The sequence below is a fragment of the Sceloporus undulatus genome, chromosome 2 (genome assembly GCF_019175285.1).
Source record: "Sceloporus undulatus isolate JIND9_A2432 ecotype Alabama chromosome 2, SceUnd_v1.1, whole genome shotgun sequence".
NCBI classification, from domain to species: Eukaryota; Metazoa; Chordata; class Lepidosauria; order Squamata; family Phrynosomatidae; genus Sceloporus; species Sceloporus undulatus.
In genome coordinates this window covers 189,031,586-189,045,768 of record NC_056523.1, presented here as the reverse complement: position 1 = coordinate 189,045,768, position 14,183 = coordinate 189,031,586, and the positions used below count along the sequence as shown (strand labels likewise).

Sequence of the window (14,183 nt, the reverse complement as noted above, 5' to 3'; positions counted from 1 at the left end):
GGCTTGGAACAATTAATATGGAAAGTTGAAGAAGAAAGTGCAAAGGCCTTGTCTTTCCTCCTAAGCCCAACCTTCAACACTCCTTTTCTGTCTCTGTGGACAACATTTCCATTCAACCAGTCCAGCAAGCCCGCAGTCTTGGCTTTATCTTTGACTCTTCTCTGTCGTGTATCCCTCAGATCCAGACCACAGCCAAGGCTTGTAGATTCTTTTTGTACAATATTGCCAAAATCCGACCATATCTCTCCGCCTCTACTGCCAAGATCCTGGTCCATGCCCTAGTGATCTCACGACTTGATTACTGTAATGTCCTCCTGGCTGGGCTTCCTCTTTCTCACCTCCGTCCTTTAATCTCTGTCCAGCATTCAGCTGCACGCATTATCACTTCCACCCACCGCTCTGACCACATCTCTCCTGTGTTGGCATCCCTTCACTGGCTCCCTCTCCCTTTCCGCATTCAGTATAAGCTCCTGCTGTCGACATTCAAAGCCCTCCATGGACTGGCCCCTCCTTACTTATCAGACCTTCTTTCTCTTCACCTTCCCACCAGGGCCCTCCGTTCTGGTAGTCAAGGGTTCCTGTCTCAGCCCAGGATTTCCTCTGCCCCATCCCGGATTCGCCCCTTTTCACTTGCTGCCCCTCACTCCTGGAACCTTCTTCCTCCACAAGCAAGAGCCATCACTTCTTTAACCAGCTTCAAAACGGAGCTGAAAACCATCCTATTCAGAGAAGCTTTCCCAGGCATCGCATAATTGTCGCTTACTATCTGATGTTCTGTTGTTGGCTGTTTATCGATCCATTTCCTGTATTCCTATGTACTGTATATGTATTATCCTACTTGTGATTATGTATTTTCTCTGGATAATGATTAACCATCCATTATGAAGCCTTGCCCTCCCTCCAGTCCATCTGCCTTGGTCCAGACCTCGGAGGTTGAGAGGAACTGCTGGACCTCTTACCCTTTCCCTCCACCACTCCCTTCTCCTTCTGTGTCATGTCTTTTTAGATTGTAAGCCTGAGGGCAGGGAACCGTCTAACTAAAAAGATTGTATGTACAGCGCTGTGTAAATTTACAGCGCTTCATAAATAAAGGTTAATAATAATAATAATAATAATAATAAAGGCAGGCTTACTGCTGAACATAAAGACAACAAAAATAATGACCATGGAGGACCTACATAAATTCAATCTATAAAATGAGGAAATGAAATAGTTAAAGTATTCCTATACCTTGGATCAAATATTGATCATAATGGAGACAGAAGCCAAGAAACCAGAAGACTAGAAATGGGAAGGGCAGCTATGAAAGAACTAGAAAAGACCCTAAAGAGTAAAGATATACAACTGAGCACTAAAGTTAGAATCATCTGAACCATTGTAAAGTCGGCCCTTAGTGTCATACCTAAAACCTGTGGTTTTTAATGGCCACTCGCATGTGCACAGCTCTGCTGCTGCAAACACATGCATGTGCTGCCATTAGGACCAATGGGGATTACCATCTGTGGATGCTCAAATCTGCAGATGGGAAGTCTGTGGTTGGGGCGGGTGGGCTGTATTCCCCATCACCATGTATGGATGTGAGAGCTGGACAGCGAAGAAAGCAGATAGGAAGAAAATCAATTCATCTGGGATGTGATGCTGGAGAAGACTGCTGAGGATACCATGGACAGCCAAAGACAAATAAATGGGTCCTGGAACAGATCAAGCCTGAACTCTCCCTGGAAGCCAAGGTGACTGTTGTACTTTGGCTACATCATGAGAAGGCATGACTCACTGGAAAAGACAATCATAGGATCTTAACGTTGGAAGATACTCCAAAGGCCATTCAGTACAACCCCATTCTGCCATGCAGGGACACAATATAAAAGCACCCCCAAGAGATGGCCATCTAACCTCTGTTTAAAAACCTCCAAAGAAGGAGACTCCACCAGACTCTGAGGGAGTGTGTTCCACTGTTCAGAGAATCATAGAATCAGAGTTGGAAGAGACCACAAGGTCCAACCCCCTGCCATGCAAGAAATCCCAATCAATGCATCCCCATTGACAAATGGCCATCCAGCCTCTGTTTAAAGACCGCTAAGGAAGGAGACTCTACTACACTCCGAGAAGTTTGTTCCACTGTCTAACAGCCCTTACTCTCAGGAAGTTCCTCCTAAGTTGAGGTGGAATCTCTTTTCCTGTAGTTTGACTATAATGCTAGTAAAAGTAGAGGGAAGTAGAAAGAGAGGAAGACCACATGCTAGATGGATCGACTCAATCATGGAGGCCACAGGCCTTACTTTGTAGGTCCTAAGCAGAATAGTGGAGGGCAGGGGTTTTTGGAGATGTCTAATCCACAGGGTAATCATGAGCCTAGGATGACTTGAGGGCAGTTAACAACAACAGCAGTGACAACAACAAACCTCCTGGGGGTGTGGGCTCAGTTGGAGACCTCTGCTGTATGGGTTGTACAGCCACTTGTAACAAAATTTCTTCTCTATGATGAGGTAACAAAATTTCAAATGTCTAGCCTCAAATATATAGTTGGTAGCGTGTTCAAAAACTCATCACTTAGGCCAAGCAGATTGATTATAAATCAATAAAATAAGTTTATTTTATAAACAAAACAGAATAACAGATTGTCAATAATAAACTGTTGTAAACTTGTTTCTTAATCAATCTATTGTAGAGGTTTCTAGCAACTCTTATTTCAGATGCCACCCTTTTCCCAATCTTTAGACCTTCCCTTGGTCTAAAAGATCAAATTTACTCTTTTAACACCCTGTCCCCTCAGGGACTTCAAGACTATAGCCCTCCTCAGGACCAGTCTTTTCCCAACCTCACTCAACCAACCCCCTTTGACTTCCAAAAAAACCCCCCTTCTCAACTGCCACCGAATCTTTATAGCTCCAGCCGGCCTCTGATTGGTTCAGTCTCTGGCTCCTGATTGGCTGACTCAAGATTCCGAGCACCACACCACTCCATGGTTGCTCCACAGGCAATTGGTAGTGCTTTCCCACAGCCATGCCTTGACACCTGTGTTGCCTCAGGAGTAAGCCCCAGCATGTTTCAAAGGGCTCTTCCCCTTCAGCTTTCCTTGGAGGCTGCAGCCTGTTTTCCCATGGCCATGTGCCCTTCCAGGGGGTTCTTTTATTATTCAGGAAAATGGTGTCATCTTCATATCTTGAATGGCTGATATTCCTCCCTCCTCTTTCCACTCCTCCCTCTTCTGCATTTGAGGCTGCTTTCCTTACAATATGTTCTGCATATATGTTACACAGGTACGGTGATAAGATGCAGCCTTGTCTGACCCTTTTGCCAATTGGGAACCATTCTGTTTCTCCCTGTTCTCTTCTGACAGCAGTAGCATTCCTAGGGTTAGTGTCACCCAGTGCGGTATCTCATGGTGTCACACACCCCCACACTTATTATTATTATTATTATAGTTTATTTCTAAAGCACTGTACATGTACACAGCGCTGTACATACCTCAACAATAGGAGGAACATCCTGTTTGACAGGGGAACACGTTTCCCTGGAATGTGGTGGCGTCTCCTTCTTTGGAGGTCTTTATACAGAGGCTGGATGGCCACCTGTCAGGGGTACTTTTTTATTAGAATTTATTATTATTATTATTAAACAATTTAAAATTTAAAATAGTACATAATAAATAATAAATAACAAAACTTTTATTTCTGCCCTGCTTTTCTGTAATAAAACAATCAAAGTGGCTAACAATTAAAATTTACACACACAAAATTTCAACAGCATTACGACATCCCCCCTTAAAAAAAGAATTAAACATACTGTAGTTAAGAGTTTTAAAATATCTAATTAAAATAAGCAGAGCATGGAAATGCGACAAATATAAAATAAATAAAATGCATCCATATCATCATACAGTAGATAAATTCCATACCTCAAAACGCAATATCACTATCATCCTACCGCCCCAACAAAACCGTCCTTGGATGAAGAAGAGCACATCTTATTTTTATATCTGAACGAAGGGGCACTACAGACCATCCCCTTCCTCCTTACCCCTTCCAAAGTCTTCCTGCCCTTTCTCTGTCTTTTGTTCCTTCTGGTTTGCTTTATTTTCATTCCTCTCCCTTCCCCTGGCCTTGCCCAATTCCTCACCCAATGCTACAACACTACGTTCACATACTCTCTTCAACTTCTTTCTCTTGGGGGTGCATGGCAGAATGGGGCTGGATTGGATGGCCCCTTGGGGTCTCTTCCAGCTCTATGGAGTTTATCACACTATCGAGATTAGCAATTAGTGTGATAAACTTTCCAAATGTGCAAGTTCTGTTTACATTCGAATGTAACTCAACTCTCGTTTAACTCGTAGGATCTCACTCATGTGATAAAGCTCCATGATGCTCGGCTTCTGGGTTGCAAGGGTGGCCCCAAAGACAAAGCAAGGAGTCTTGGAGCAGACCAAGCCTCCCTGGAAGAAGCCAAGATGGCCAAAGGGAGGCTGTCGTACTTCGGTCACATCATGAGAAGGGAGGACCCATAGGAAAAGGTGATCATGCTGGGAAAGGTGAAGGAGGGAGAGAGGAAGGCTGCATGGCAGATGGGATGGAGGTGCCAGGTCTGGGTTTGGAGGTTGGGCAGGAGCTCTTGGAGGGAGAGTGGCCATGGACTTGGAGCAAGGAAGGAGAAGCCAGGCCTCTCCTCCTCCTGATCCTCCTCCTCCTTCCTTCCTTGGGAGGCTTTCCTGGGAGGGCCAGGGCCAAGCCTTCCTCCAAGGCGTGGATTGCCTGCCTGCCAGCCCCACCTCAGCCTTTGCCTTGCCTTGGCAGAGAGGCCAGCCACCATGGACCCCTCCAGCGACTCCTCCAAGGGCTGCATGGGCCAGTTCTGCACCTTCCTCCGCACCCACAAGGGACTCCTCCTGGGCGCCGAAATCGTAAGCAGCCATCCCTCCCCTCCCTCCGTCCGCACCGCAGCAAGAACCCGCTCTCATCCCGCTTTAACTCCCACGCTTCCTTGCTAGGGCATCCTGCATGCTCTTGCAGCACTTTGGAGACTCTCACTGAAAGAAAGAAAGAAAGAAAGAAAGAAAGAAAGAAAGAAAGAAAGGAGCAGCAGGAGCTTTCATGTATCCACACTGGAGGAATAACCCGGTTTGGCACCGCTTTAACTCGTTGTCTGGCTCTTTGCTATGAGTTTGTTGTAGCCCCAGAGCGGGAACTATAGTTCCCACCATTCCATAGCCTCGTACTACAACAGTTAAAGCGATGTTAAATTGGAGCATTTCTGCAGTGCGGAAGTAGCCTCTGTCAGATCCCCAAATATGATTCTATTTGAGGGTGAGTTCCTGCATGGCAGAATGGAGTTGGACTGGATGGCCCTTGGGGTCTCTTCCAACTTCATGATTCTAAGAATAGAGCCAGGGCAGTTAAAAGTGGTGTCAGATTGGATTATTTCTGCTGTGTGGATGCAGCCTCAGAGAAATGGAGGGAAAAGTTCAATCCCTTTCCAAAGTCCTTCAGGGGCTCCTCCTTTGGGAATGACTCTGGAAGAGAAGATGGCTCTCAAAACTCAACTTCCCTCTGGTTGGGTTTGTGTTTGTGTATTTGCGTTGTGTATAATCTGGCACTCTTCTGTCTCTTTGCCCCCAATGGAAAGGGATGTCAAATGGAGTTCCTTTCTGCCTCATGGCATCCGCTAAAGCTCAGCGTCAGAGACATAGCGGTTGGAGGCTCTGGGTTCGAATTCCGGCTTGGCCATGGAAACCCACCTTGGGCGAGTCACTCCCTCTTAGCCTCAGGGGAACCCCCTCTGAAGAAGCCTGCCAAGAAAACCCCAGTCCACTGCCTTTGAGCCACCATAAGTCAGGGACGACTCGAAAGCACCCAACAGCAACAACGGTATCAGTTATTGAAGCCCACCTTGGGTGGGAGTCACACTCTCTCAGCCCCAGAGAAGCCTATGATAGGTTCACCAAGAATCAGAACTGACTTGAAGGCACACAGCAAGAAAAACACCATCACAGGTCCAAAACATACTGCAGAAGTAACCCAGTTTCAGACCGCTTAAACTGCCCTGGCACAGTGTTAGGGAACTGCAGGAACTGTAGTTTTGTGAGACACTGAGCCTTCTTTGTCAGAGAGCTCTGGTGCCAAAACAGACTACAAACCCCAGGATTGTATAGCACTGAGCCAGGGCAGTTAAAGCGGTTTCAACCTGGATTATTTCTGCAGTGTGTTTTTGACCCTCATAAAACTGCAAATCCCAAATTTACATAGGATGGAGGTCTATCACTTAAAGTGGTGTCAAGCTGCATGATTTCTATAGTGTGGATGCACCCCATGCCTCTTAAAAGTGTGACGAGATCCCTTTGTAGACAGATTCCCCAGACCAATACAGCATTGTCTTTAGAAAAATCAAGACTCCAAAGACCCTGCGGTGCCAGGGGTGTGCATGGGGCCATCCTTGGAAAGAGGGCAGAGAGGAATGCTAAGGATCTGGGCACAGAGCCAGGATCCCTCCTGGTTTTTTCCTTTTTTTAATGCCAGTTTTAGGAAAACGAACTGGGTGCATGCAGTTTATGTGCAATTTCCTCTGACTGCTGTTGTTTTTCCTAGAGTCCTTTGGGTTTTGGAGAGCTGCCTCCTGCCTTGCCAATGCCGTCTTTGCTCAGGGCCATGTTTTTTGGGTGCGGCTGCGCCCCCCCCCCCCCCCCCGCCCTCCTGTTGCACCATGTGCGCACACAGCTCTCAGGATGACTCACTCTGCCTGGCTTGGTACACACATACAGACAAGGCTGGGTCGGTGTGTGTGTGTGTGTCTGGAAGAGAATGTCCCTTGGTTGGATCCAACCACAGTGGCTACCAGACAGTTGACTAAAAAGAGACCCAGGATGGAGACATACCTTCTGTCAATTCAGTTCGACAGTGGTCCTTTGGTATCTGCTGCGGGGGTGGTGGTGGTGTAGTTCCATAGGATGGAGCTATAGCACTTAAAGTAACTGTTGCAGGCAATTGTTAACACATTGTAAACTGCCTACAGAGAGCTGAGTTCACTATGAAGTGGTATAGAAATGGAAAGTGCTGTTGCTATTGCTATTTGGTTCCAGAACCGCCCTAGATACCAAAAATCCGTGGATGTTCAAGTCCTGTTAAACACAGTGGATAGCAAAATGGTGTCCCTTATATAAAATGGCAAAATCATGGCTTGCTTTTTGGCATTTAAATATTTCTTTTGAATTTTCAAGCTGTGGATGCTTGAATCCATGGATAAAGAATCCGTGGCTATAGAGGGCCAACTATTTGTTTAGCAATCCTGTCACTTTGCATGCTTTGAATTGCTAGCTTTTATTCTCTGGCAATGCTCTTCTGTGTGTCGTGTGTGTGCACTGAACGGCCCTAAGACAAACCAAAACTTTATTCAGTGACGCTTGCTTCATTACATTGACTCCCCACACTAGAAGAAGCTCCACCTGTTGAATTCCAGTTTTTTACGCAGCTGTTAAAAAGCACAAGAGTCTCAGGAGAAGGGAATATGGCACCCCTCCAGCTTTGTCACATCTCCCTTGCACTAGAGCTTGAGGTTCCTGCTCTGTGCGACCATTACCTGAAGTGGAGAGTGCATCTACACTACAGAATTAATTCAGGTTAAAACTGTTTTAACTGCTATGGCTCTGTCCCATGGAATCCTGGAATTTGTAGCGGCACCAGAGCTTTCTGACAGAGAAGGCGAAATATCTCACAAAAATGCACACCCCAGAATTACATAGCATTGAGCCATAGCAGTTAAAGCAGTGTCAAACTGTATTCATTCTGCAGTATAGAGGCAGTTTTACTGGCCTGGGTGAGACTTGCTTTGGAATATTTCCACTTGGGATTGTACTCTTAATGTGAGCCAGCATGAAGCTACAGAACCAGTTTTCAGTACCAGCGTTCCACGGAAGTGCTAAGAGAGTTTTCAAGCATATACAGAGTAGTGGCATCCATCCCGAAATCCATCTGGGATGAAGGAGGAAGGAGTTGCACACCTATGGTGGTTGCTTCTTACAAGTACAGTTGGCCCTCCACATTTGTGGCTTTGACTTGTATGGATTTGATTATTTGCGGTTTTGATTAATATGTTCTCTCTGGGAATCTCTAGGTCTTCCAGTGCAACTCTGCCAGACATGGAGAACTTAGACATTCCTGGAGAAAATACTTCTCTAAACATTTATAAGTCCTCCAGCATGATTCTATCTATGATCAAATTCTGACAGATGTTGACCACAGAGTTGCAATGAAGGACCTGGAGATTCCTAGAGAGGTGTTCTCCGAGGTAAAAGGAATAGTGTTTTTTTTAATTTGCAGTTTGTACATATTCATGGGGGTCCTTCAACCCTAGCCTCAGCGTATGTGGAGGGACCACTGTAGTAGCTCTGCTGAGCAGTGCTTCTGGCTTTAGCATTTATTTCCAAATGCTGTTAACTATTAGTAGAGAGCTGTTCCTCAGTATGCAAAAGGATCTTGCAGCACCTTTGAAACTAACTGAAAGAAACTGATAGCATGAGCTTTAGTAGAATTGAGCCTACTTGAGCCTTCAAATGCATCTAAGGAATTAGGGTACAACTTTATAAATAATCTAGTTTGACACCCCTTTAAGTAGTATAGCTCCATCCTATAGAATTCTGGGATTTGTAGTTTTACAAGGTCTTTAGTCTTCTCTGCGAATGAGTGCTGGTGCCTCACATAGTTACAAATCCAAGGATTCTGTAGGATGGAGCCATGGCAGTTAAGGTGGTGTCAAACTGCATTTTTTGTACAGTGTAGAGGAACCCTCTGGCGCATGTCTACAAAAGCACATGCTACCAACCCCTATCTTTCAGTTAATCTTAAATGTGCTGCATGATCCCTTTGCATAATGTTTGTTGTTGTTATTTTTACTGCCAGGGATGAGAAGAAGTCCCTGGTGGATTTTCTGCCTCAGGTGGTGAAAGGACTTGGGTGGTTTTAGATACTTGACTCAATGATGGTGGCAATGTTATGGAAGGTGGAAGGCACCAGGAAAAAGGGGAGACCACATTACGGCTGCATTGAGTCCATTAAAGAGGCTATGGCCTTGAGTTTCAAGGACCTGTGCAGCGCTGTTGATGACAGGGTGTCTTGAAGGTCTCTCATTCATAGGGTGACTATAACTCAAAGCCAACTTGATGGTGATTAACAACAACAAACTTTGACTTTGATTAGGTGAGGTGCCCTGTTTGCCTCCACCTCGTGCCCTAAAATCTCTTGGGCTGCCCTGCAAACAGCATCACAGTTAAATGCGGTGTTTTTGTTGATAGGAGGAATTATCACTGAATACTGGTTTGCGGGGGACCAATAGCAGTAATGGTTAGGAGCAATTGGTTGCTTCCATAGCAGTGGTTTGGGGTGGATTATCTGTTCCAGATCAGAGTCCTAGTTTTACTTTAAAGGAGCTGTCCGGGGTGCTAAACCATATCCCCCAAATAGGTTCAAATGGATCCAACATCAGATTACAAACTGGAGAGTTTTCATTGCCCCAGTGATTTGCCACTGGAGGATTTGAAAGAAACAGCTTTCAAATCCTGATTGTGGATCTCCCAAAAATATATGGATGTCCACTGTGGGAAACGCCCCACAGATGTCTTCGGTCAAATCAAACATTCATTTCCATCCTCCATGTCTTGTGCTTTATTAACCTGCTGGCAGAATGATTGCTCTCTTGAAAGTTCAGAACAGTTCAAACTAAAGCGGAGATTTCTGCCTCTGATGCTCTTCTATCCCCCACCACTTCTCAGCTGCAAGCATGCTAAGCAGGCACATCAGCGGTACGCTGCAACACAGCCCTCACCCTTTCTTTGTTACGATTACTGACCTGATTATCCTTGCTTTTTGCTTCACCGAGGGAGCCTGGTCTTTGCATTGTATTCAGTTTTAATAGGATTTCATGGTACTTGTTTGTTATCCACCCAAAGCCCTTGTAATGGGACAGTCTACACACTGAAATGAAGGAATTAAGCTGTCTGTCTATTGAGGATAGAATCATACACACCCCAAACTCTCCAGTTACCACTCATGGAAACTGACCTGAAAGCAAATGGGTTTTTTAAGTGGAGGGTATCACATTATTTAACTAGAAGGATTCTTGTGAAGCTAGATTTGCCTACTTACATGTAACAGTGAATGAGTTTGCATAAGTTAAAACTCAAGATAGTCTTTGCCTGAAGGCTTAGTATCTAATAGACACAGAATAAAACAGAGTTGGTAAGGACCTTGGTAAAAGCCAGGGTGATGTAGTGGTTTGGATGTTGGACTCTGGGAGACCAGGGTTCAAATCCCTGCTGAGCCATAGAAACCCACTGGGTGACCTTGGGCAAGTCACGTTTTCTCAGCCTCAGATGAAGGCAAAGGCAAACCTTCCTCTGAACAAATCTTGCCAAGAAAACCCTATGATAGGCAGACCTTAGAGTCGCCATTAGTTGGAAGTGACTTGAAGGCACACATCAACAAAGGACTTTGGAGGTCATATAGGCCTCGATGGTGTTGCTAGTCCCAATTTGAGTAATCCCATTGATTCAATAGAATTTATGTGAGTACTGATTTGCACTTGATTTGGTAGGGCCATTCTACATTGGGATAACTGATATTGTTCAGGCGTTTAGCTCTCTCCTCAATCCAGGATTGACAGTACCTGTCAGATGCGATGATACATAAGGCACAGTGAGCAAAAACAAGCATCTTCAGGTGCCAAGAAATGATGGACACCAGCTGGAATTTATGTGTATATTTTATTAGTTGCATTTATACCACACCTTTCCCCTCACAATCCTTCAAGAGAGATTACTGAAAGAAGAGTGACTACACCCAATGAGTTCCATGGCTCAAAGGGACTTCAACCAGGATCTCCCAAATCCCAGTGCACCATTTCTAACCACTATACTTCACCAAAGAGACATCACTGGGAGAGGAAAAGCCCAAATGTGACTTGGTCCCAATAGGGAGTGAGCTTTTTCTCTCTTCATCTTGCCAAGATGTATGGCAGATATGTCTGTGGTTTGCATGCAAACCTTCATAAATGTTGTCTGTAGGTTGCATCTAGAGTGCAGGAAAATAGTAAGAAGTCATTTCAGTATGAGATTATACAAACATAATTTCCATAACTGGCATCTGCAATCTTATCTATGGGTTTATACATGTAAATATTTTACTCAAAGATTTGTTTGTTGTGTGCATGTTTTCTTCCTAGACCATAGATGACATAACATGAATGTGCAAAGGCTGTATATACATGCAGAGTACATATAGTGTGCAAACTTTGAAAATACCCCAGGGATTTATTGGAGAACAGCATATGAACTCATTATATAATAAATATAATTGTGCCTGTAATGAGGAGTGTGTATTTATACATATGTTAGCAGCTTTCAAAAATACGGAGGATTTATGGTAATGTGACTGAGTTTTAAAGGTGTATTTCCCTTATAATAACAAAACCTTGTTTTTCCATGTGTAAAGCTTTATATAAACAAAAACAGCAGCAGTCACACACAAATAGGAGGAACTGGTGGCTTAGCTGGACCTCAAAGTTTACTGAAACACATACACATTCACAAACTTGTGAACAAAACAAAAAACAGTTAAGACTGAACCAGCATGGGGTAGTGGTTTGGGCACTGGACTATGATTTTGGAGACCAGGGTTCAATTCCCCACTTGGCCATGGAAGCCCACTAGTGACCTTGGGCAAGTCACATTCAGTCTCAGAAAACTCCGGATAGGGTCGCCATAAGTCAGGAATGATTTGAGGTCACACAACAGCAACAACATATTTACTATAGTAGCCACAGAATGGGATGGCTTTTAGAAATTGGAGGGAGGGGCTATTGTTATTGTTGTTGGCTGGTTTCAAGCAGATTTCAACTCATGGCAAACCTGGGAAATCTTTAACTATTTCAATTTCCTAATTGGTCATTATTTTTGTTTTCTTTATTAAGCTCAAAATGTGGGGAAGGGAATGGAATGAACTATCCTGGAAAAGGGATGTGGCTTGCTGACACATTCCACCCTATAAAATCTTGGTGCAAGCGGTCCCACTAGTTTAGATGCCAGATTATATGTGAAGGTGATATATATGGATTTCATGTGTTCCAGTCCTATCTTTAGAGTAGCAGCAGGAATCATGCGGCCTCCCAGATACTGTTGGACTATAGCTCCCATCAGCTTTAGTCAGCACAGTCAGTGCTGAGGAGCTCTGAGTTCAACAGCTCCAGGGAGTTGGACAATTCCAACCCCTGGTTCGGAGAGATTTAGGTGTGGAGTAGAATCCCCCCCAATTGACTTTGTAAAAAAAGGGGTGAGGCAACATTTCTTTATTTCCTTGATGGGTGCCACTCTTTCTCTGCCATCTGTACCAGACCAATTGGCTTTAGTCATCTTACTCCCCTCCGTCTCTCTCTTGCCAAGTCTCTGCCACCTTAATTAATAATTAACAGAAACCTCTTCCAGTTTTTCAGCTCTTGAAAATTAGAGTAAAATCCCAGGAGTCTGAATCCTAATCCGGTGATTTTATCTTCCCTGGGTGGGGCAGTGTGCCTACTGTGCAGCCTTTTTAGGCTCTTTATTCTTAGGGTTTGGGGCAGTTCTTACATTTATATTTTGCTGTTCCTTCCAGCAGCCCAAGGCGACATATATAGCCCTCCCCACCCACCTACCCTCCTCCCATGTTATTCTTGCAAGAACTACAAGTACTGATAGTGATGGTGGAGAGATCTGGGATTTCTTGTAACTTCTCTAATCTCTGCTTGTGGGGTAGGTCAGGCTGGGAGATCATGACTGGCTGGTCCCAATTTCATAGCTGGGAATGGATTTGAATGACTGTGTCCATAGTCATAGTTTATCGTGCTGGCTTTCTGTTGTAGAAGTCAACTAGGCAGTCATGGGTGCTGTCCGTTTTATCATTGGGGCAATGAGTCCATGTGCTGTTTAAACCCAGATTTTAAAGGAGGCATCCAAGAACTTGATCTGTTTTAGGGAATAGGGTGCAACACCATGAACTGTTGTTGTTGTGCGCTTTCAAGTAGTTTCTGACTTATGGCAACCCCAAGGTGACCCTATCATGGGGCTTTCTTGGCACTATTTATTCAGAGGAGGTTTGCCATTGCCTTCTCCTGAGGCTGAGAGAGTGTGATTTATCCAAGGTCACACTGTGGGTTTGATGGCTGTGTGGGGAACTAAACCCTGGTCTCCAGACTCATAGTCCACACTCGAAACCACTTCACAGAGCAGAAACCTTCTTTAAAGTTCAGACTATATTCCTCACTCTGCCAACATGGGGTTAAACCATACACAATTTCAAATCTTAGGTGGACCAGTTTCTCATTTATTCCAAAAGTAAAACATTATTTTCCTCCCCATTTCCCATGGTAACCTCTGCCTCCTTCTCCCACTACAGACCTCAAGAGACTGATCTTGGATCTTCTTGGCACAACCTCAGCTCTCTTCCCATCTGCTCTTTGACCACAAAGGAATGTGGCCAACAGCTCTAGCAATTTACACACTACTCATAATTTAACAACAGAACTGTAGATCACATTATGGCTGTATCCGCACTGCAGAAACAATGCTGTCTGATGTCACTTTAACTATCAGGGCTCCATCCTGTAGAATCCTGGGATTTGTAGTATGTTGGGCACCAGACCACTCTGAGAGAGAAGGCTAAATATAACACAAAACTACAAATCCCAGAATTCCAAAGTTTTGTGCCAGGGCAGTTATGGTGGTATCAATCGGCATTATTTTTGCAGTGCAGGTGTAGCCGGTATGACACCAAATAACAAAGTGAAACTATACTATTTGTGCCCATCACAGGCAAGCTGAAAGATTCAGCTTCTGACATTAACCGCCACTGCAAATCAGTGATAGTTGCTCCAATGCAACTAGAACAGTTGTGATGTTAGGAGAGTGCTTATTATTTTTATTTAAGGCTACAGGGTTGGGTATCCTATCGCTTTGGGAGTGGCAAATGGTTTTTATAGCACTGTGAATCTCAGGTTCCAACAAGTCTCAGGAAGAAGAAGGGAGCAAGGTGACTTTTTTTCCCTTGTGCTTTGGTTGTACACACCCTGTGACTCCAAGGGTGTGCTGTATTGTTTGTCAAAACCCAAAAGAAGATTGCAGACTTTATTAAATTAATTAGTCTTGCTCTGGAAAGCGTTTAGTCATTAATCTT

The 14,183-nt window shown here is 44.5% G+C and overlaps 1 protein-coding gene across 1 annotated transcript in view; it reads left to right on the top strand.

Annotated features, from left to right (window-relative positions):
• Positions 1 to 4,716: 4,716 nt before the first annotated feature.
• Positions 4,717 to 14,183, top strand: part of PLP2 (proteolipid protein 2) — a 31,104-nt gene continuing 21,637 nt past the window's right edge. The window contains exon 1 of the mRNA XM_042455854.1: positions 4,717 to 4,897. Coding sequence (XP_042311788.1) covers positions 4,805 to 4,897 — 93 coding nt within the window. The 5' untranslated portion in view covers positions 4,717 to 4,804. The remainder of the gene's footprint in view (positions 4,898 to 14,183) is intronic.